Raw genomic sequence first — 23639 nt, 5'->3', positions numbered from 1 at the left:
AATGCTCTTAGCCACTGGCCTATCTCTAGCCCCTTTTTCTGTTTGTTTATTTTTTGGTTATTCGTGACAGGGTGTCAAAAACTCAGACATCTTGAACTCACTATGTGGTGGAGGCTGGCCCGGAACTCCTGACCCTTTTGCCCAAAGCTCTTAAGTGCCGGGGTTGCAGGCCTGCTCTGCCAAGTCCTGGTCTGGTTTGTTTGCTTTGAGGGAAGGAATCTGAATATTGAAGAGGGAACTTGGTCTTTGTTGTTGTTTGGTTTGGTTTTTGCAAGAGGGGCTTACATAGTAAAGGCTGACCTCGTACTCCAGTGCCTCCTGCCTCTCTCCAACTCCAGTGCTGAGATTTACAGGTGTGTGTGTGTGTGTGTGTGTGTGTGTGTGTGTGTGTGTGTGATGCCTGGTTTGGTCCTTTTTTGAGTGGCCTGGTCAAATGAAGGTATTCTGGTGGTGTAGAGGGAGAGCATGGGGGCATGTTCCAGAATGACTACCAACATTAATGTGACCATTTGGTCCAGTGCAATGAGCCTGGGTTTCCATGTGAGCCTTCGTTTCCCCTGTTAGTTTGGAGAGGTTGATAAATTTTGGGTTCACACGAGTTTCAGTTTAACCCTTGTTTCCTGGTACTGTGACCTTGGGCAGAGTGCTTAATCCCTTCCCTGTTTTATAGTTTCCTCACCCGTAAAATAAGTATAATAATATCCACATTTAGGGACTGTTGTACGGATCAATAAGACAATACTTAGCACAAAATACCAGAGGAATAAAAGGCCAATTTCCTCCTTCCTTTCACTGCCTCTGTACCCCTCCCTCAACTGCTGACAAAGCACACTGGCATTTATGTGTTGTGAGGTATTTCCCTGGCTCCTGTGGATTTCCTTGCTCCAGGGTGCCTGGCCTTCAGTCACACCCTGGGTACACTCACCCAAACTGCAAGCCACATCAGCTGATCCCCGCTGAGAAAGTCCTGTGCCTGCTGCTTCCCTTGGGAGACCCTGGGTGTAGGTCCCATAAAGAAGGAGCTGGTGAGTATGCTCTATAGAGCCAGGTGGACCCCCTTCTGCTAAGTGACCCTTTTACTAAGAATAGATTTAGGCTCTTTCTCCCTTGGAACCTTCTTATGCAAATTGGGGGTTATAGATGGCAGGAAGGTGTTAAATCACTTACCTATAAAGTAGCACCAAACTGCCTGACACCTTCCTCCCACACCACCCATCACTTCCCTCTTTGAAATTCTTTATGACCTTACTACAGAGACTTGAAGCAGTCTCTTGAACACCAGGCAAAGGTGTGGATCCTTGTTCACAAGGTGTTTATGGTTATCAAGGCTCCCACTGAGCAGGCATGCATGGCATACATACAGAGCATAAGGAGACTGAGAACAAGATTTACAGGGGGAGTGTCTAAGGATTTTGAGTGGTAGGTAGGAAGGGAAAGAGAAAGAGAAAGTGTGTTGTGTGTGTGTGTGTGTGTGTGTGTGTGTGTGTGTGTGTGTGTGTATAGGGGGACATAGGTAGCTAGGTGTGATTCAGGTGTGGATGTGAAACAGGGCTTGGGCAGATCCTGCCCCTCTGTAACTACAGATGAAAGGTTGGATACAAACTAACTTATTACTGCCACATGTCCAAGGTTAGCCAGGTGAATCTGGGGAAGCTTGGCAGGACCTCTTGAGGTCTGGTACCATCACAACCTTGCTTGCTCCCCAATCTCTTCCTGTGGCTTGAAGGTCCCGGGCACTGAGGATCTCCAGAATATCTTATTTCTTAGATTCTCTTAGGGCTGTAACCCTGAATGGGGCTTTTTCCTCTATTAGAATGGATACCATTGAGTTCTTGGTCAGCACTCTAGTTTGGGTCCTTAACTGACTTAGAACATGATTAGGCTATCCTCTGTGTTGGCATCAAGGAGAGGAGGGCCTTCAGCTGGAAGCTGTGCAGCCACTGGGGAAGGTCTGGTGGCCACCTGGATCAGGCTGTACTGAGAATAAGGAAGACTGGAGTTGGAGGGATCAATGACTCCAAGAGACAGGCTACCCAATGAGCAGTACTAGGAGATCATTCTAGAGAGAAGCAAGGGATTGTGGGCTCAGGAGTAGAGACAAGGATACCTGCACTGAAAAACTTCCCACCTGTCTCTGATGAATGATTATCCCTCCCACCAAGGTTTCCACGGCCTGGTGGGCTGGGATTTCTCCTTTTCTCTGATTTTTAAATGCAAATTGCCCTGGAGGGATTCACACCTTGGCCTCTAACACCCCGTCCAAATTAGTATCTAATGCCTGTAAGTATTCTATTTTAATGGGGACTTTTTTTCTGAGTGAAAGATGCAAACTGGTTCACTTTCTCTTCTCATGTCTGTGTTGTTCTTCTCCTCCTGTGTTGATGCTATGGTTTCCTCATGCCTTCCTGAATCAGGAAATAACTAGCCTTTCTTGGCACTCCCAAGAGGTCCTGGAGACCTCTGGGGACAGGCTGTCTGGGGTCTGTACTTTCCTGGGGTGCAGAGAAAGTAGACACTGCATGGGAAGGGCCAGGGCTGCCCCTAAATCTGGGTGGCTATTTGTCTTTCTCTTCAGGGCTACTTACTTTCCTCAGATGACTTCTTGCCAGTGACACTAAGAATATGACCTCAGAGTCTAAGCCATTTCTCTCCTCTTAAGAAACTAATGGTTGCCAGGCAGTGGTGGCACACGCCTTCAATCCTGCACTTGGGAGGCAGAGACAGGCGATCTCTGTGAGTTCGAGGCCAGCCTGGTCTACAAAGGGAGTTCCAGAACAGCCAGGACTGTTACACAGAGAAAACTTGTCTCAAAAAAGGAAGGAGGAGGAGGAGGAGGAGGAGGAGGAGGAGGAGGAGGAGGAGGAGGAGGAGGAGAAGAAGAAGAAGAAGAAGAAGAAGAAGAAGAAGAAGAAGAAGAAGAAGAAGAAGAAGAAGAAGCATCTGATGGTGGGGTGAGGGTATGGAGGGTCTGCAGATGTAGATACAGAAAGTGGAGGTGTAGGGGATTTAGGAAGATATAAGGAGTGGGGCAATACAGAGTGATAGCAAGGTGTAGGGGTGTAGGGATTGTGAGGCAGTGAGTATACAGTCTGAACAGGGGAAGACATGGGATAAGCCTGGAGTAGGAGGAGATACAAAGGGTATGTGCAGCATGGGTGTGGGTGTGGGGCTAAAGGAGATTTCGGGAGCATGCTCAATTTGTGTGATCCCTACAGCTTTGGTTGCCTGGGAATGGCTATAGTCTGTCAGGGGTCAACATGATGTGAGGAAAGTGAGCAGGGACTGAAGATGCTCCACTGTGTGACGACCTGGCGACACCGCTGATTGGAGAACCCTGTGGTAGGAGAAGGAAGACAGCGAGCAGGGCCTGGAGACACGTGAGATAGAGCTACCCCAAAAGAAGCTAGCTTCTGGTGCGGCATCAGGGCTGGTGAGCTCCTCTTCCGATCCTCATGAATGGTGGTTTGACCTGCAGCCCTTTCTGCTTAAGTTCTTTTCAGGGCCAAGCAAGTGGCAGACAGCTGCTGGCAGCCCACTGCCCACATAGCCTGTCACTGCCCACCGGTCCCCACATTCAAACTTATAACCAGTCACCTACAGATAGGACTACCACAGGGGGATGCCTACTGGCTTTCTCTGCTCTATGTGCCTGGTTGTTCTGGGTCTCGCTCTGTGAGGCTTCTGGTCCCAGAGTTCTGGCGTGCGTGTGCAGAGGACTGGAAGCAAGAGTCTCCTCCACATCAAGTCTATGGCTCCTTCCCAACTCTGAAGCAGCGCAGTGAGGGCCTCATAGCCCTGGCTGTCCTGGGACTCACTTTATAGACCAGCTGGCCCTGAACTCACAGATATATGCCTGCCTCTGCCAAGAAGGGAGATTTTCTAGGAAAGTTGTTACCAGAAAACAGTCAAGAAATTGTTACAATTTAATGGTTTCCCCTATTGTTGGATCCAGCAAAGATGTTCGCCTTTTAAAGAAGGTCCTCCAGGCATTGTCTCTCTGTCCTCTAGCTAGTCCCAAGTCTCTGCAATTGCCCCAAAATACATTCCCATCCTCTTACCTGGACATGGACCTATCTTGACATACCCTTCAACACTGTCTCCTTGCTCTGGGCAGGCTCTAATAGGGGCTCAGAAGCCACCACTAGCACAGTGAGGTGGCCAGCACTCTACCTTATGTTCTTCCCTCTAGGGAAGCCTCCAATCCAAGCAGGGTGTCCCTTTTGTCCCCTGGCCTGACTGGAGAGGAGCAGCTGTAACCTATTGGTGGCCTCTGTTTCGTGTGCTGGCTTTTTCTGGGAATTTTTCCCACCCATTAAAGAATCCCAGAAAACTGGTTTCCATGGCATATGAGCTGGGGAAACTGACTATAGGCTGGTGACTGTCTGGGTTTTGTAGGAGGCTTCAGTTTGCATGAAGCAGGCAGTGTGTTGAAGCTAAGCTGAGGAGGAAGATGGCAGATAGTGAGGCAAAGCATAAAGAGCTCCTGTGCCCTGTTCCCTCAGTACCCATCTTTCTCTGTCCACCTCCAGAACATAGTCCCTATAGTGCTGTCAGGAGACCAGGGCTCCTCACTGTCAGTGTATGGACATGTGGTGGTTTGGGGGATTTAGGATGGGGTGGTGTGGGAGTTGCTTGGAATGGGGCCCAAGAATTCCCTCTGCTGGAGGCCTTGTTTGGTAAGAGGTAGTCTTCCTGGGAGCTCCCCTGGCCAGCCCCATCCCACCTCTCTTCTCTGGAGGCAGAGGAATGGGAACAATCCTGTGCCCTTTAGAGGGAATCCGAGGATGGACTGAAGGAATCTGTCTGGTTTGGGGGATTTTGGTGAAGGAAGAGAGGGAGCAGAAAGCAGGAGCTGTGGAAACAATGAACCGAATGAAGCTGCTTTCATTTGGCTAAAAGGACACTAGCAAGGGAAATGATGCGGACCCTCTTAGTAGGGATTAAATGAACACCGACCGCAGAGGAGAATATAGGCCAGCTAAGAGAATGACCATGTATGCAATGCAGTGTGTGCTTGTCTATGTTAGGGTTGCTATTGCTGATAGAACATTAGGACCCAAGGCAACTGGGGAGGAAAGGGTTTACTCTGCTTACACTTCCCGGTAACACTCCAGTGAGAGAAGTCAGGACAGGAACTCAAACCTGCCAGGAATCTGGAGGCAGGAGCTGATGCAGAGGGCATGGAGGAGTGCCACTTACTGTTTTACTCACCAGGGTTTGCTCAGCTTGCTTTCCTGTAGAACCCAGAACCACCTGCCCAGGGGTGGCACTACCCACAGTGGCCTGGGCTCTTTTATATCAATCACTAATTAATAAAATGCCCTACAGGCTTTCCTACAGCCTGATCTTATGAACCAAGTTTCTCCTTTGAGAATCCCTCCTCTCAGATGACTAAAGCTTGTATCAAAAACTTTTGAGCACAGGGCTTAAATACAGAAGCAGGGATTGGACCTTTCTGATCTTCTTCCTGGGGAAGGAGTTGGATTCCTGGCAGGAGACCCAGGGACTTGGTGATGGTCCCTGTTCTTGCTGGAGTTGAGGAAGAGCAGGGCAGCAGGTGTGTGGTGTGAGGAGTCGGACATGGGTTCCTAAGGAAAACCTCTGAAATTCTGTGTGGGTATTGAATACAGCCAGAGGTCTTCCTTGGAGAGAAAAATCTGGAAGGCAAAGAGGTTAAATCCTTGTGGAAAGCCACATGTGCTGGGTTATACCTGTAATTTCAGCATTTGGGAGGTAGAGGCAAGGTGGAACAAGAGTTCAATACCAGCCTTGACTACATAGTAAAGGCAAACCTGAGCTTCATGGGACCCTGTCTCAAAAACAAAACAAACAACAACAACAACAACAATGAAGGGCATGGTGGCACACATCTTGAATCCCAGCACTTGGAAGGCAAAAAATGGTGTATCTCTGTCAGTTTTAGGCCAGCTTGGTCTATATAGCAAGTTCTAGGCTAGCCAGAGCTACATATGGAGAGCCTGTCTCAACAAACAAAAAGGAAAGAAAAAAAGGAAGAGGAGGAGAAGTCAGCCAAGCAAACAAACAACAAAACAGCAAACAACAAAAATAACAAGTATGGCCTCCATCCCTGGACCCTGTGTCCTGAGGGAGGTGACAGTCCTCGAATGGTCATCTTTCCTGAGTAGGTTGCTCAAGGCTGTGTGAGTGCAAGACCCTCCAAAGTCTTGTTTGAGAGCGCTCCGTTATTCTTGCCCTACGAGGGCTACCAGGATGTACATTGTCTCCCTGCAGGCTCCATGCCCCAAGCAGGGGTTGAATTATTATTGTTTTTTTTAAACTTTCCTTTTTACTTATTCTTTGTGTCTTTCACATCATGTATCTCTATCCCATTCATTTCCCTGTCCCTTCTTATCTGCCCTCTGCCCTTGTAACCTACTCCCAGAAAATAAAATAAAATAAACTTTAAGAGGAAAAAGAAAAGAAAAAAGAGAACCAATCTCATCATGGAAGCTGTAGTGTGACACAGTGAGTCTCTTTTATTCATATATCTTTACTTCAAACTGTTCATTGCAAAAAGTCATTGGTTTGGTTGGAGGCCTCTGGTTTCTGCTACACTATGGATTTGATGCTACTGGTCCCCTAGACCCAAAGTTGCAGGATCTCCATGACACAGGACAACAACAGGATAACCAAGAGGAGTTCCTATGAGGGCCCAGCGTTGAGAGGGGTTGAATTATTTACATCTGTTTATCACCTTTGCTGGACTGAAAACTCCCTGGAATTACATTCCAGTTGCCTGGATGTTTCTTGTATTTGTTGATTTTCAGCACCATTGGGGGATAGTTCTGGCTTGAAGGAGTTTGGGGAGGAAATAACCCAGAGTCCTTAAGTTCCTCAGATCTTGAGCAGAGAGCTACAGTGAGATAGCTGGAAGCTTCTCTGTCTGGGGGAGTGGGGGTTGGGGCTCCCTCTCTGGCATAGGCTCACAGGAGGGAGGGTCTGCTTTCTCCTGGCTTTCTGCCTGGGCTGCATTGCCTCCCAGCCTGCCCCTTGTCATTTGTGGGCCTCTGTATAGACTGCGTGTGTTGCCTGGTTCTGCTTGGACCCTGGCACCAATCTACTTGACCATGATCATGTTCTTTTCCTTCACCATCTGACTGTCCTATGTTTGGGGGGGGGGGACGATGTCTTTTTACCCAGTTCTTGTCTTCTAGAGAACTCCTCAGGTATGGTGTCAATCAACCCAGCTATACCTCAAAACATTTGCTAAACCTCAAATCACTTGAGAGACTAGTGAAATACATGAAGCCCAGGGACTCGACCTATTGATTCAGGACCTTCAAGGGAGGGGCCGGGAGTTTATATGTTTGATACACTTCCCAGATGACAATTACAGGCATTCGAATGTGGACTATTGGACTATGGAGGAGGCTGTGTTGTCCTATGAGTGTGACATTTTGTGGGTGTGCTAAGAGCATTCTGTTTACATAAATTGCCCTGGTACTTAGGAGAGTCAAACTGAAGTATTGATAGCGTTACTTTCAAATGCTTAAGCAGAAAAAGAACACAAATTGGTGTGTGCAAGTGAGGAGAGGAAACTGGCTGTCAGTGACTCTCCTCTTTCCTGAGACCTAAATGGCAATTTGTTCCTTCCCTCTTCCGTTCCAGTGCTGAGGATCAAACACAAGGCCTCTTAGAGGGTAGGCAAGTTCTCTACCAATCAGATATACAGCCCAGGCTATCGTTTGCTTTTTAAAAATAATTTATTTATTTTTATTTTATGTACATTGGTGTTTTGCCTTCAAGTATGTCCATATGAGGGCATTGAATCCCCTGGAACAGGAGGAGTTACAGACTGTTGTGAGATGCCATGTGGGTGCTGGGAATTGAACTCAGGTCCTCTGGAAGAGCAGCCGGTACTCTTAACCACACCACTGAGCCATCTCTCCAGCCTCCTGTTTGCTTTTTTAAAAAATTCCTAGTACTCTTTAGAACCAATGGACCACAGCAATTTCCAATGCATCTGCCCAGCAAAGAGTAGTAGAGAAGAAATTCCACTGGGGAAGGGAAGAGCAGGGAACATGAGACCTTCGCTACTTAATAGTTGGTTCCCATGCATGGAAAATGTAATTCTGAGTTCTCAAAGGAAGCCAGTTCACTGTCTCCTGACTGACTGCTGCATTCTGTCCCCTCTGACCTCCCCTTTTCTGTGCTCTCTGAGCCTCATTTCACCTCAGAGTCAGCAGTGATGCTGTCTGTCCTGTCTCCTTACTTCCCTGCCAACAGCCTAGTGGTATCCTTGCCCACAATCAGGGCTGGTTAGAGAGGGGTAGCTCGTCTTTCTTCTGTTTGAATTCTAGAGTGGGAAGGGCCCGAGGAGTGTAGCCTCATGGGCTGCCCCTGGACTTTTCCTATGACTTTGGAATTCTTAGCAAGTCTCACTTTAGGGAACCAGAAGGCGTGTCTGACTTTAAGAATCTCAGAAGTAGAAGGCACCTTGTATAGTTTTTTTTGTCCATCTGTGCTCCTCCCTGCCTTGACGATGCCACTCCAACCCAATAACATTCTGTATTGGAAGGACCCTAGGAAAGGATACCATCTGTGCTCTGGTTACCCATTTCCACATCTACAAAATCATCATTGCTAGAAAGTTCCATCCTTAAACTCCACTCCACAGCCATTTTCTGCAGAAGGATGTTAATTTGAACTTGAGGAGGTTACAGGGAAGGAGGGAATGGCCTAGAGGGCCAAGTGGACTAGAACAAGTGATATCTGGACACATGTGAATTCCCCCTAGTTGGGCAGTCAGGGATTTTGGGAGTGGCTTTAATGGGAGCAGGTACCACATGACAGTGAGGACCGGGAAGGGAGCATGAGGTATTGTCCACTCTTTCTTTAAGCTTAGCTGAGAATGGAAGAAAGAGCTGAGAGACCCTAAAGCCGAGGGAGTTTGGGCTATAGGTTTGTTTTTAAATTGGGAGAGGCATTGCTTATATGCCAAAGTGGGAAACCCAGGTGGGAAGAGGGCAACTCCTGAAACCCAAGGAACATTATCCTGTAGAAGATCGAGTGGGTGGGGCATGAGAGGAAGCCTGCTGTACTCAGCAGGAGACAGATGGAATGAAGGGGGGATGAATGCAAGTGTGGATTAGGATAGTGTGGGAAGAGGCAGGAAGTTGGGAGATTATTGTCCATGCCCTTAGTTTCCTATTTCACAATGGTGCCCAGCCAAGGCAAGTGTCACACACACAACACTCTGCTCGAGGCTGAAAATACAGTTGCCTTCTGAATTAAAAAATCTTTTCTTTTTTCTTTTTCTTTTCTTTCTTTCTTTCTTTTTTTTTTCTTTTTTTTTTTGTTTTTTTTTGTTTTTTTTGTTTTTGTTTTTTTCAAGACAGGGTTTTTCTGTGGCTTTGGAGGTTGTCCTGGAACTAGCTTTTTAAGACCAGGCTGGTCTCGAACTCACAGAGATCCGCCTGCCTCTGCCTCTGCCTCCTGAGTGCTGGGATTAAAGGCATGCACCACCACCGCCTGGCCAGGATTAAAAATCTTAAAATGGGCTGGGGTATGGCCCTGTAATATAGCGTGATGGCCCAGTCAATCCTATATTGAACATTTTTCTAGTATCATATATCTGTAAAAACACCAGGGTACTGTTTTCTGGGACCATTTTCCCTCTTCTGGATAATGAAACCTGGCTATCTTGTCCTGGTCCAGGAGTCATGTCTGTGTCCCCCTGCCCCCACCCGCCACCCGCCACCCCCACCATGGGTCAAAAGTAATCTGTAGATCCTGTGGGGGGTGGGAGTCAGCAGGCAAAGGGAAGACAGCTGTTTTGGGCTAGTCCATCTTTGGGGACCTGCTAAGTACACTAGAAATCACACATCCACATAGCCAGCTATGGCTCTGACCAGAGTCCTGCCAAATTCTAGAGTGTCCTAAAAGGCACCTCAGCTGAAGGGGGACCTGTCTCCAATTTTGAGTTGAGTCGAACTTGCCACTCAGGGGCTGGGGGTGTGCCTCAGTGGTAGAGCACCTGCATAGCATGTACAAAGCCCTACTCTCCATCCCTGTTTTTTTTCTCTCTCTCTCTGTCTCTCTGTCTCTCTCTCTCTCTCTTTGTCTCTCTCTCTCTCTCTCTCTCTCTCACACACACACACACACCTAGACCTACCTAGGTGTAGTGGCACACACCTGTAATTCCAGTGCTTGAGAGGCAGAGACAAGAAAAGCAGGAGTTCAAGGTCATTTTCAGCTATGTAGTTAGCCTGCCTGAGTTACAGAGACAGATTGGGGTGGGGTTTTAAAAAAGACACACAAACACACGGATCTATCTGGACCTTCCTATGGTAGTTTTCACCTCTGTGGTCATGAGGAATAAGTAACTTGCTATATGGCTGTGTAACCCCTCGGGTGAAGCTGTCCTATAGAATGAACACTATCTGACATTTTTGTGAAACTGTGAGCCTCCCCATGCTGTTAAAGAAGTGACTGTTTCACACCCCCAGCTACAGACACAAGACGATCTCCTGGGATGTTGTTTTATTTGAGTTTTTATTAAATACCATTACCCCACTGCGGATCAATTAAATCTAACCTGTCGAGAGTATGTGGGCATTGGTAGCTGTGAACAGACCCTCTGTGTTCTTGAATTACAGCTCCAGAACCACAGGACAGACCTACCTTGTCATTATGTTCATTAGATCAGTGCCTCCTGACTCTTCTCTTGTTGTGACTTCAGAAGCAGAAGGTACCAATCCCGGAGTGAGTGGTAGGTTCGCGCAGCTGAAGACGTCTGACCTGGGCTTCCTAAGGGCTGAGGATCAATATTTTGGCAGATCCATACTCAGGCACCCTGTCTCACCTGTTGTTGAACTTTGAATAATTATAAAGTCTACTAAGTAAGGCTGTGTTGTACATTTATATTTTGCTGGGGTTTAATTGACGTGTCATAAGCAGCATATATTTAAAGTGTACAACATGGTAAGTTTGGTATATGAACACACTGGTGAAATCACCACCACCGGCAAGATAATGAATGGGCTGCCAACATAGCTCAGTGGTAGTGCTTGCCCAGCATGCGAAGGCCATAGTTGTGATCTCTGCAGAAAGGGAGTGGTGTGGAAAAAAGCAAAATAAGATAATGAGCATATGCATTGCTCCCCAAAGTTCCCTATGGTTTATGGTAATCCTTCCCTTTCCTTCCCCAGATAAGCATCCATCTGTTTTTCCTCACAGTCGCTCAATCTGCATTTTCAGAAATTTCCTGTAAATGCAATGATACATACTCATACTCTTTGTCTGGCAGGTTTTATTCAAAAGAGTTAATTTGAGATTCATCCACGATTTTACATTTGTCAATAATTCATTCATTTTCATTGCTATAATCATACATTAGTAAGTGGATCACCTTTTTATTTGATACAGGGACTTATGTTGCTCATGCTGGCCTTGAACCCTTTTGTTTTTGTGGTTTTTCGAGGCAGAGTTTCTCTGTGTAGCCCTGGAACTCGCTCTGTAGAGAGCCTGGCAAAAACCTACAGCACCCAGTATTCCCAGGCTGTCTCCCATCCAAGTACTAGCCAGGCCCGACTCTGCTTAGCTTCCAAGATCAGATGAGATTGGGCGTGTTCAGGGTGGTATGGCTGTAGACCACCACACCTGGTTTTATGTGTTTCTGGGGTCAAACCCAGGGCTCTGAATATGCTAGATGAGTACTCTACTAACAGCCTCAGTCCCTACCCAGACTTTTCAGATTTTCAAAAGACTCATTCACCTGCTGATAGATATTATAAGTAAAGCTTCTACAGCTACCATTTGAGGCTTATTGTTATTTACTTGTAGTGCTGGATGCTTTATTATTTATTTGTAGTGCTGGGTATCAAACTCAGAGCTTGTGCATGCTAGGCAAGCATTCTACTGATGATTTCCTGCTCCAGCCCTATATTTAAAGTCTGTGTACAAGGCTGTGTAGCTGTGCAGAGTCGAGTCGTAGGTAGACACGTGGTTGCCTCTGTCAGAAGCTGCCTAGTTTCCAAGGGAGTTATACCATTTTACATTCCTAATAGCTGTTTATGAGTGTATGAGAGATAGCCTCTTTTCTTTGCTAATTTTAACTTTTAGGTTTATGTACTTTTATTATATGCATATGGCCATTTTGCCTGTATGTGTATATGTGCACTACATAGTGTCTGCTGCTCTTGGAGGTCAGAACAGGGTATTGGATTGCCTGGAACTGGAGTTACTGATAGTTGTGAATCACCATATGAGTACTGAGACCTGAACCTGGATCCTCTGCAAGAGCAGCCACTGAGTCATCTCTCCAGCCCCTTTTGAAACATCTCCCACGTCACCCAACCTGGTTATGATCTCCTGGTTTCTGCCTTTCCCTCCTAAACCCTTGGTTTATAGCATGTGCCACTGTGCCTTGTTTAATTTTTTTTCCATAAAGCACCGGGGATCAAACCTATGGCCTTTAGTAAACATTCTGCCACGAAGCCTCGTACCCAGGACCCCTCCCCTTCTAATTAAAGATACTTTATTATTATTGTGTACACATGTAATAGGAGCATGTGAGTGTGGGTGGGTGGGCTATGCCACAGTGTGTCCTCAGAAGTCAGAGGACAACTTCCTGTGTTTTGTTCTCTTTCCTTTCATGGTGAGTTCTAGTGATTGAACCCAGGTCAGCAGGCTTGTGCTGGAAGAGCTTTTACTCCTAAACCATCTCACTGCCCCAACTACCCTTAGCTTTTGAAAAATATTTAGGAAGTGCTGGGACTGGAACTAGGGACTCATGCCTGCTGGACAGACATTCTCCCACTGAGTTCCACCCCTAGACAGCTGTCCTCTCTCCCTGAAGAGACCCTGCTTCCCACGTTTACTCATGGCTGATGAAAAGTACCTCTTTGAACAACTCGTGAAAGTTGTCCTCTGATCGCCACTTGTGTCCATGGCACTCGTGCCCTCTCCTAACAACAAATAAATAATTGTTAAATAAACCATGTACCTCTCTCTTCCCTTGAAGCACGTGTAACAGAAGAAAGGATAGGAATTAGGACCACAGATGGAGACATATGTAGAACGATGGCTGGAAAGATATAATAAAGTTGTCCTGGTATCTCTTTTGTTTCTCTGTCTTTCTGTTCTTTACTTCTGTTGTGGGTATTGAAGAAATGGGCACTGACCCAGATTATATCACCTTATTGTCACAATATCAGATTATTTGATAAGTTTTACTTGGTAACTAAATTACATTTCTACCCCTTGCCTGCAGGTCCCAAGACAACATGTACCAGCCATCCAGGCCTGACACTGGCAGGAAGTAGAAGGCTTCGGTGTCTCTTGTGCCCACACCCTCATCATGTCTTCGATTCAGGGCAATGGGGAACACTGGAAGTCCCTAGAGTCGGTGGGCATCAGCCGCAAAGAACTGGCTATGGCTGAAGCCCTGCAGATGGAGTATGATGCTCTTTCCCGGCTCCGACATCACAAGGAGGAGAGCAGGGCCAAGCAGAACACAGAGCCCTCTCTCATCAGCTGGGAAGAGCCAGCCTTAGACTTCTACAACAAGCCAGCAGGCAGGCGGACAGACCTCAAGCTCTTGCGTGGCCTTTCTGGCTCTGATCCTACCCTGAATTACAACTCCATCTCCCCACCAGAAGAGCTCTCCAACTCTACCTCCCAAGATCCCCAGCCTGGCCCAGATCCCTGGCCCAAGGGCTCCCTGCCTGGAGACTATCTCTATATTTTTGATGGCTCAGATGGGAGGCTCTCCTTGTCTCCAGGATCAGGTGACACAGATGGCTCTTGCAAGAAGTTATCCCCACCTCCTCTGCCTCCTCGGGTCTCTATCTGGGATGCCCCTCCCTTGCCTCCCAGAAAGGGGTCCCCCTCACCCTCCAAGATCCCTCAGCCTAATGACATCAACAGTTTTTCTTTGGTGGAACAGCCACCTGACAAACTATTAGGGCCCCAGGACCCAGAAGAGGAAGAGCTACCTGATGGTGGAGGACAGCGACATATGCTGGGATCTGTGGACTATGATGGCATTAATGATGCAATTACAAGGCTCAACTTGAAGTCAACTTATGATTCCGAAATATTGTCTGATGCTACGAGGGGCTGGAAGGAGGGTCGGGGGCCCCTGGACTTCAACAAGGACACCTCTGGAAAACCTGTGGCCCGGAGCAAGACGATGCCCCCTCAGGTGCCCCCCCGAACCTATACTTCCCGATATGCCAACAGAAAAAATGCAACACCTGGCAAGAACCGCCGGATTTCTGCTGCTCCGGTGAGGACCTTCCTGTGTGTTCGTTCAGAGTGTGGACTACTTTCTCTTTGCCATTCCGAATTCAGACCTACCAAACACAGGCCCCTTAAGTCCTCTCTTCTGCTTCTGCCTTTGGGACCTTTGGGCACTTGATGTGGGAGTTGGGAGGGATCCAAGCTAGGTTTTATTATGGGAGGCTGGGCCAGGAGTATCAGGGAAGGTCTGGCTCCTTTTCTAGGCTAAGTTTCAGTGTCTTGGTCAAAAGAGTCCTTATAGGGGAACCGTGGCTTCTAATAGGTACTTCCTTCATGATGTAAGGACAGATTTAGGAGTCACCAGACTTACCTTTGACTCTGGCTGAATGGTGGAGGTGGGACTTGAGCTGCTTCTTACTCCTGAGGCCCTGCCCTGTCAACTGCCCTACAGTGACAGCACGGCCCTGATGACCATCCATAGTGTTAGCTGCTTGTTCAGTGTTCACAGAATACCAGATCTCAACAACAACCCTGTCCAATGCTCCAAAGTCACACAGTAAGACATGCAGAGCTGATATTAGACTCTGGTCTTGTTCCAAAGTCTTTCTCCCTCTTCCTCTCACTTTCCCCTCTTTGCTGCTTTTTATTGTGATAAAGTATATGTGACCTAACATTTACCTTCAGCCATTTAAAAGTATACAGTTCAGTGGCATTAAGTACAGTCATGCTGTGGGGGTGTTTACTTTTAGCCATCTTTCCCCACTGAAAATATTTAGAAAAAGCCCCAGCAGTATGATAATAATACATTATAAGCGCAAAGCCTACATTTCATCCCAGGTGGCTTCCACAGCAGCCTTGATATATTTCTGGTCCATGGAGTGTCAGGAGTATCTCCAAAGAGGGGACCTGGAGGTCACCTTGCTTTTAGCCCTGACTTCTGGGCGGACACCCTGCTCCCTGCTCCCGGTGAGGCAGGAGGCTGCTTTATAGCTTCAGACTGTAGCACCCTCTTTCCTCCTTACCCATTGTCTTAGTGCCCCGGGGCTTTCCCACCTCATGTCCAGCCTTGGGGATCACTTCCAACGCTGCATAGCTGCATGGTCCTTCCTTCCTCTGCATTTGCAGAGTGAGCCCCTCAAAGCCTAGTCAGGGTGAGCTTCAGTCCCAGAGCTCAGGCTTTTTAAAGGCCCGACTCAGAGGTGGGGCTGCTCCTGCTATTTATAGGGACGGGGAGAGTCATGTCCTTAGCTTAGTTCCTCACACAGAGCCGGGCCTGCTCACAGAGTCAGGCAGCCCAGGGTAGGTAGTCACCTTTGTCTTCCTTCCCCCATCTCATGTATCACCAGAGTACCGAAACGGAGCCGGATCTGGTTCGGAGTCTCCTTGAAGAAGCAAGGGCAAAGCAAAAAGCTCTTGCCAGTCCTGGGGTGGGGGAAGCAATGCGGCATTGGTCCTCCCCACCTCAGGTTGGGGCAGGGGCTCAGCCTGCTGGGAGGGAAAACCCCTTGAGCTCTGTGCCTATACCCCCACCCCGCCCTCGCCGGGCTTCCAGGCGGAAGGATTCTTATCCCAGGCCCACTGAGCCATCTCAGGAAATGGCTGGCTCCAAATGCCAGCCTGGTACCCCCGCTGCCAGCCTCTGCCTGGCAGACTCCCCCTGCCAGCATCGGACGATGCCACCAGGGCCTGCCAGCCGGGCAAACGTAAGTGGCTTTTGTTTTCTTACAGTGCCAGGGAATGGTACAGAAAGGGCATGAAATGGCCTTCAGTGGCCATTCTGTTTTTTTCCCCTCTCCGTCTCTGCCTCTCTTGCCTCTTCTTTCTCTCTGACTCTCTCTCATAGGTTAATTGCTGACAGTGGTACTATTGTTTGGACTGGGACACAGGCATACGCTTGGCAAAGCCAGGGCCTCACATGCCAACTGCCCCACTGTTGCCTTCCCTTTCGTGTGCTGCCACCCCGCTCTACACACACCCAGGGAAGCAAGACTGACCAGAGGGAGGGACACTTGAGGAAGCAGTCAGAATATTCAGAGATGAGCTTGGTTGCTGCCTTCTGCCCTGAGGGACAGGGAGAGCATGAGAACAGCTGAGGGGGTGATGAGAGGTGAGGTCACTCACTCACACACACACACACACACACACACACACACATACACCACACACCACGGCCTCAGACACCCCCTTTCCTCCCCAATGCAGCTGTTAGAACCTGCTGCCTTTACCAGATGCAGCCTGGGACTCCATGGAGCCAAAGCCTCATTCCTGGGTGGCTGCCCTGGGCAGGCCTGTGAAGCCTGTCAGTACCAGCTTTCTCCTTATTTGTTCCTCCCTAGGGCTCATTTGAGGGTTTCCTGGGTGTTTGTGAGCAGCTCTGGGATGGGAGATGGTTTGGGGCCTTGTCTAAGGACCCCAAGCACCACATGCATGTTCTAGGAGAGGAAATGGACAGTCCGGGCAGGCTGTCTGTGGCCCTAGCCACTAAGTTTCTGAGGAGCCTACGGGAGCCCGGCTAGGTCCTCTCTAACACAAGTCCTTCTTACTGAGAAGGCACATGTGTCTGAATTGTACTTGCTACTGAAGAGCTCAGTCCTTGAATCTGGTGTCTGGCCCTGGATGCTGAAGCTTTTATCCAAGGCCAGGCCTCCCTGGGAACCATTTGGACCAACCACCTGTCTGATCTAGCTCAGCTCACCTGTATGTTTCTGGGAGCCTTCCCAGAAGACTTAGGCATCATCACTGTGTTACATACTTGCCTGAATGGCCACACTGGGCTAGTCAGACATGTCCCCCTCACAAAACAGGTATGGCTACTCTTGTCCACTGCCCCAGCTTCTGTGCCCAGCCCAGGCTTCAACTCCTTTTTCAGTTTGGTCTTTGGTGTCCTGGGTTGACAGATAATGTATTTCTAGATTCCCATTTTTTTTTTAAATGTTAAGTCAAAAGTCCTTATACGCAGACTGTCTTTACATCTGGGAGGCCCTTCAAAGAAGGGGTTCCATAAGAAAAAACACTGAGTCAGCTGCTCTTCCCTTAAAGGTGGGCTCCCGGCCCCACACCACCGCCAGTGGCCACGAATTGTTTGAGGTCTCAGAGGAGAGAGATGAGGAAGTTGCTGCATTTTGCCACATGCTGGATATGTAAGAGCTGAAGGATGGGATGGGGTGGGGGGCATGTGCGTGCCTGCGTGAGTGGTTGGGAGGATCCTGAGTCTCTGGAGGAGGCTTACCTCTTCCTTTAGGAAGGAGGAAGTTTATAATAAATAAACTTTCCCTGAGTGGGAGCCTTCCTCCAGCAATTTTATAAAAACCTGTCTGCAGGTTTTTTTTATGAAATCTTAGAAGTTTGCCAGATGTAGTGGCTCATGACTTTAATCCCAATACTTGGGAAGCAGAGGCAAGAGGATCTCTATGAGTTTCAGGCCAGCGTGGTCTATATAGCAAGTTCCAGGCCATCCAGGGATACATAGTGAAACTCTATCTCAAAAGAAAATAAAGTTTTAGAATTTTGTACATTTTTAGTAAAATTCACAAACCTTGATCAGCCTAATTATCCCTGACTTCAGGCTCTTCCCCTCAACTGCCCTTTAGGGGTAAACAGACCTCTCAGTGAGGAAAAACTTCTCTTGTACTGAAGAGAAAGGAGATGGATTTCTAACTACTTATTGGTTAATTCTGTTAAACTTAGTATGGAAAACTCCTTCGGGAGCTCTTGCTACCATTCCACCATGGGGATTGTTTTGCAACTGTAGCAGAGATGGCAAGAGTACAGCTTCCTAGGGCTGCCTCCCCACTGCTCCAGCCTGACCCCTAGATCAGGGGGCTGAGCTCAGTAGGGACAGAAAAGCCCTTGGGCCTTAGGGTAGGAGGGCCCTCATCAGGGTTCTTTGAAGGCATAGTAAGAGTCCTCCTTTTCCTCCTATACAGCCTTCGGACAGGCTCTGACATCCAGGACTACTCCCTAACTGGATATGTCTGGAGCGCTGTCACCCCGAGCCCAGAGCATCTTGGGGATGAAGTCAACCTGAAGGTGACTGTGTTGTGTGACAGTCTTCGGGAGCCACTCACTTTTACCTGCAACTGTAAGTTAGTGGGGGTTATGTGAATGCCCCTGGAGGTGGGCGGGGAGGACTGTGTTTTGGACTGTGGAGTCCCTTAGCTTTGATTCTCATCTCTCACTCTGTAGCCTGAATGAGGGTCAGATGGGACCATGCTTCTGGGGGCGGGGGAGCTTTCTAGAATCTAGTAACTTTCCCCAACCCCACTGTTGGTTTGTCTGCTTTATCTGGCTGTTGGTAGAGGTACTAGAGACCACTTAGCTGGTGATAAAGGATCAAAGTTGGGAGGTCCTGTCCCACCTGCCCAATGTCACTGTCCTCCCTCTTCTGCCTTACTCCTTGTAGGCTCCTCTACTGTGGACTTGCTCATTTACCAGACCCTCTGCTACACCCACGATGAACTGAGGGAAGTGGATGTGGGGGACTTTGTGCTGAAGCCCTGTGGGCTGGAGGAATTCCTACAAAAGTGAGTGAATGGAGTAAGGGACACGTGGGACAGAGGTGGCACCTGCCTCTGGCTAGGAGAATGAGGATGCTCTTAGAGACCTGCGCTAGGCTCGGCATTTGCCGCTCTTCCCCAACCCTGCAGTCAGGACTCCTGCTTTCTGGGCACAATCTCGGCCACGTTGAATTTTCCCTGGGAGCTCCATCTTCCAGCTGGGCTGGCTGGATCCTGAGCCAAATCTCCTGTGGAAAGAGTTTGGAGCTGGAATTAAGTAACGATGAGGTCGTATCTGTGTGCAGGGTTCTGGTTGCTGAGAGATGTGCTTTGTTTGTGGAGGCAGGTTTTGGGCAGTGGCAGGATGCTTTTCCTACTCAAGAGGACATGCAACCACTGGGCAGAAGTGCCCTTATAGAACCAAAGGGAGAAATTACAGTGGCTCTTTCTGGCTTTTTCTTGCCAACATGCCTTTGTTTCCACTGGCCTGTGCAGCTGGTTAACCTCCTTCTAGGCTGGCTTCCAGCTCCCTCCAGCAGTGCCCTCTACCGAGGCAGCTTCCCTGGAAAGTGTGGTGTGGGACCAGCTAAGGGAAGCCCCCTCTACTACTCTGGACTGTGGAAAACTGGGGTGGGGTAGACAAGGCTCCCATCCTCAGGGATAGAAAGTGGCAGCAAACATCAGGAGCTCTGCTTTCCTCCATTCAGGCTTCTGTGTGGCTGTTGCACCAAGTGTGACACCCACTTCGAGGAAACAGGCCTTGGGGATAGGGACAGGCAAGGCCTGTATCTCCCTCATTGTCAGTTTCTGTGACTGCAAAACTTCTGTGGAACTGTACATTTTCCTTCCAGCAAATCTAGATAGAAGAATAGTTTTCTATGGTTAGAGCACAAGATTGGTAGTCTGAAGTAAAGATTCATTTCTTGACTGATTTCTTCAGCATTGGGGATAGCAGGTACTCCCTGGCCTCTGCATCCTCGTCTAGAAACTGAGGGAAAAGAAGCAGGCCCATCATGATATAATTCCAGGGTGCCTTCAGCAGTGTTCCATGCTGTGTTCACTGTATCCTTGCCTCCCATACAGGGGCATGGAGGGGTCCTGGATACAGGGTCTCCGGGAAGCACTAGCTTGAGCAGCTTGCCATTGTTAGGAGGGAACAGGGCTATGGTGGGTAAATCGGACCCCGGTGAACACTATACTAAATTCTGGCTTTCTGTTGACCAGTTGTGAAGCCTGCTTCTTAGTGTCTTCTGTGAAGAGTGGTGAAGTTTTAGGTTGGCAATGTAGCTCAGTGGTGGTAGAAGTGAAACCTAGCACAGGTGAAGCCCTGGGTTCCATCTGTGCAACACACACACACACACACACACACACACACACACACAGATAGAGGGAGAGATCTGTGCACTGCACACACACACTGAGGGAGAGACCTACACAGACAGACAGACAGACAGACAGACAGACAGACAGACAGACAGGACCTGATGAATAGTCAGTAGATACCAGCAGCAAAGGACCAGCCACCAAAGAGGATTCCTGGGACTCCAAAGAACATAGATGCCACATTTTCCCTGAAGACTCCCAATCCTGGAGCCCCAGGTCCAGTGATAGTGGGAGATGTCAAGTGGAATGTTCCCAACGAGATGAGCCCAGATCATGGTCCTTGGGTCGTGCCTTCCACCCCTACCCCAACTCATGTGCACAGCTGAAGCCTTTCACATACAAGTTGAAGGAAGTCACTGAGGCAATGATGCTTTTCCCTGCCCACCCTGCATAAAAGCATAGTGCTGGTTCCTGGGTGGAAAGGGCTAGAAAGTTGCTAGTTCCCAAGGAAACCCTCAGGATTGTTTCACTTGCCTAACTGGCTGATACTGAAGGGAGTGTTGCTCCAGGATGCAGGCAGCTCTGTGATAAGAACCTTGAGACAGTCCTAAGGGAGGTAGGTTGGGTTTCCTGCTACCTCCCCCTCTCCAGCACTGCACTCACTCTTCCTTCCGCACAGACCCTCCCGCAGGCCTGCCTGGCAGTCTAGCCTCTCCACCGCCATATTTCAGTTTTACTTTAATCTTAGCAGGTCAGAGCTCATATTGCAGGTCTGGTCTCTCCAGATGTGGAAACCCTCAAAGTCTAGGCTGGTTTTGTTTGGCCTGAGGCCCTGTACTTCCAGAAGTTTCTGCACCCCTCTTCCCTTTTGCTCCCGTCCATTCCCCTCTATTCTAGCCCAGATTCCCACCTCTGCAGAGGAAGGAAGTCCGTTTCCTGCTTCTGTTCCCCAGATGCTATCGCTTGGCTCAGCCTGCAGCACAAGCCCCACTGAGTGGGGCTTGCTCAGCCCTTTCTTGTGGGTTTCCTTTCAGATTAAGGTGTGATTTGGGGGAGAGGAAGAGGTTGGGTAGTAGAGGGACTCAGCTGTGAGGGTGCGAGCAGTGAGAGCTGCACATTCCTTTTAGAAAGCTTGAAGACTTACACGGGATTCTTATCTGGCAGGGCCATGGAGGGAGAGGAGAAATGGAACCCATTTCAGGATAATAGTTCTGGAATTTTGGTGGGGGTTACCTCATTTGTCCTCAGCACCTTAGTAGATAACACAAAAAGAAGACTGGACATAAGTCTGTGTTACAGCCCATCTCCCCTTTGTTGTCAAAGCCAAGAAAATAGGATTTAAACAGAGGCCCCTAAGAAGTCCTTCTATAACCCAATTCTTTATAACGGGTCTCATCCTTAGAATGAGCCAGTGAGTCATTATTTGTGAGGCTCAAGGGTTAAGTGCTGTGGGTGGCTTTTATTCAGATAAACTCCATGACTTCCCCCCCAGGCTTTACCATGACATTTGGGGGAGTAAAGGATAAGGACTCCAGCATAGGCCCTTTCCCCTTCCTTCTCTCTTCTGTCTTCCCTCCCTTCCTTCTTGGTTGTGTCTCCCCAGGCTAAAGTATATATCTCTCCTCCCACTGAGTCCTTCAGGCACTAATGGTCTTATCCCCCTACCCCACCAGTAAGCATGCCTTGGGCAGCCATGAGTATATCCAATATTGCCGCAAGTTTGACATCAACATCCGACTACAGCTGATGGAGCAGAAAGCCATACGGAGTGACCTGGCCCGGACGGTATGTGTTGGAAATGGCTGACAGCTGTACATACCTGGGGAGGCAGAGTGGACAGAGGGACATTGGTGGGAGTGGGGTAGGTATGCTAGGCTGAGACACAGGCATTGTTCCTGTCTGATGAGGACACTGTTCACTCACTCAGGTAAATGATGACCAGAGCCCTTCCACCTTGAACTACCTCATCCATCTCCAAGAGAGGCCAGTCAAGCAGACCATCAGCAGGTGAGAGTGGGTACCACCTAGGTGTAGTCCAAGCAAGAACTATGAGGGAATGGCATAGATACGCTTGCCTGGTTTCCTGTTAGTGTGATAGATTCTCATAAATGTCTGGGACTTTGATCCAAGAAACTTGTCAGGAATGACCCTACCCCAGGGCGCACTTCCTCTCTTCTCTCAGAGAAATGGTTCTCAACCTTCCTAATTCTACAACCCTTTAATACAGTTGTCCATGTGTGGTGACCCCCAATCATCAAATTATTTTTGTTGCCACTTCATAACTGTAATTTTGCTACTGTTATGAATCATAATGTAAATATCTGATATGCACCCCCCCCCCGGGGGGGTTGAGACCCACTGCTTTCGTGCTTTTTCTGTCATTTGCTAGGTGAGAGGTAGCAAAGTGGAAAAGACCCCTTTCCCATCCTCATGGGGCTTAGAAAGAGTGGGAACTCCTTCACATCAGAGCAGACAAGAGGGAAGGGAAAGTGTGGGTCTCCCAGGACAGTGAATCTTTTGTGATCTCCCCTGTGATTTTTCTCACCCCATACCCCCAGGCAGGCCTTGAGTCTTCTGTTTGACACTTACCACAATGAGGTGGATGCCTTCCTGCTGGCTGATGTGAGTACACACCCTGGGACTGAAGAGAGGAACCACGGGACATTTCCTTCTCCCCAGGTTTCCAGCAATCAGATGACAGTTTGTGACACCTTCTTTTCATCTCTCTAGTTCTGGGCAAGCAAACACCTCCTGGCTGTAGGGCAGATAGCAAGTGTGTTAAAAGGTGTTCTGTCCCTCTGTGAAAGTCAAGAGGTGGACTCTGATGGCTGTCTCTGGAGTAAAGCATCTCTAAACTAAGGGTGTGGCCCTAGGCTTTTTTTTTTTCTATGAAAAATGCCCAGGGATACCTTCTTAAACGGCTTGAACCCGTGTCATAGATAACACACCACGCCCTCAGGGAAGTGGCAAGTCTCAAGGCTAGATCAAACTTTCCCTCGAGGCTTTTACACAAATATGAAGCTAAAGCAAAGGTCTTTGGAAGTGGTCTTCAAAAATCAAGTCCCTTGGCAGGCATGGCGGCACAGGGCTTTAATCCCAGCACTTGGGAGGCAGAAGCAGGCAGCTCTCTCAGAGTTCCAGACCAGCCTGAGCTATATAGAGAGATCCTGTCTCAAAAAACAAAGCAAAATAACAACCCTGTCTCCTCAGTTCCGTCAATCTTAGATTTTTCCCTCAGGGGCAGGATGTCTAGTTCACGATCCACCACTATTAGAACCCATTTTGTAGCAGCCACTACCATAACCCCGGCAGTGAGTTCTTAGACAACTTTGCAGTGTTCTGTATTAGTTTAGGGGGTAGGTAGAGGTGTGTAGCGGGGGTGGGGGGGGGTGGGAGGTGAGAGGGTAGTTTTAGCCTCAGGGAGCTTGTGTGGTTAGGGAAATGGAAGGCTCACGTAACACTATTAGATGGAGGATGGTGACTGTGGGTGTTGGGAGGGGGAAGCTTTGTGAAGGTGTAGGTGTCCTGGTCCCCAATCTGAATTGACCTAAGTAGTCATGGCCAGACAGAAGAGCAGAGTCCAGATGAGAAAATACTGAGAGCCAAAGTGTAGCG

At 48.6% G+C, this 23639-nt stretch overlaps 1 protein-coding gene and 1 pseudogene across 1 annotated transcript in view; one reads left to right on the top strand and one right to left on the bottom strand.

The window, feature by feature from the left end:
• Positions 1–23639, top strand: part of Pik3c2b (phosphatidylinositol-4-phosphate 3-kinase catalytic subunit type 2 beta) — a 60628-nt gene that overhangs the window by 5581 nt on the left and 31408 nt on the right. Inside the window, exons 2-8 of the mRNA XM_027417615.2 lie at positions 13235–14251; positions 17245–17345; positions 18132–18286; positions 18608–18728; positions 21698–21809; positions 21952–22031; positions 22583–22646. Of these exons, the coding sequence (XP_027273416.1) occupies positions 13322–14251; positions 17245–17345; positions 18132–18286; positions 18608–18728; positions 21698–21809; positions 21952–22031; positions 22583–22646 (1563 nt within the window). The 5' untranslated portion in view covers positions 13235–13321. The remainder of the gene's footprint in view (positions 1–13234; positions 14252–17244; positions 17346–18131; positions 18287–18607; positions 18729–21697; positions 21810–21951; positions 22032–22582; positions 22647–23639) is intronic.
• On the bottom strand, positions 11496–11614 carry LOC113835961 (annotated as a pseudogene).

The sequence above is a fragment of the Cricetulus griseus genome, chromosome 5, assembly GCF_003668045.3.
Source record: "Cricetulus griseus strain 17A/GY chromosome 5, alternate assembly CriGri-PICRH-1.0, whole genome shotgun sequence".
Classification (NCBI taxonomy): Eukaryota; Metazoa; Chordata; class Mammalia; order Rodentia; family Cricetidae; genus Cricetulus; species Cricetulus griseus.
Note: the sequence above shows the minus strand (reverse complement) of the source record. Positions and strands in the feature narration are given on the sequence as shown.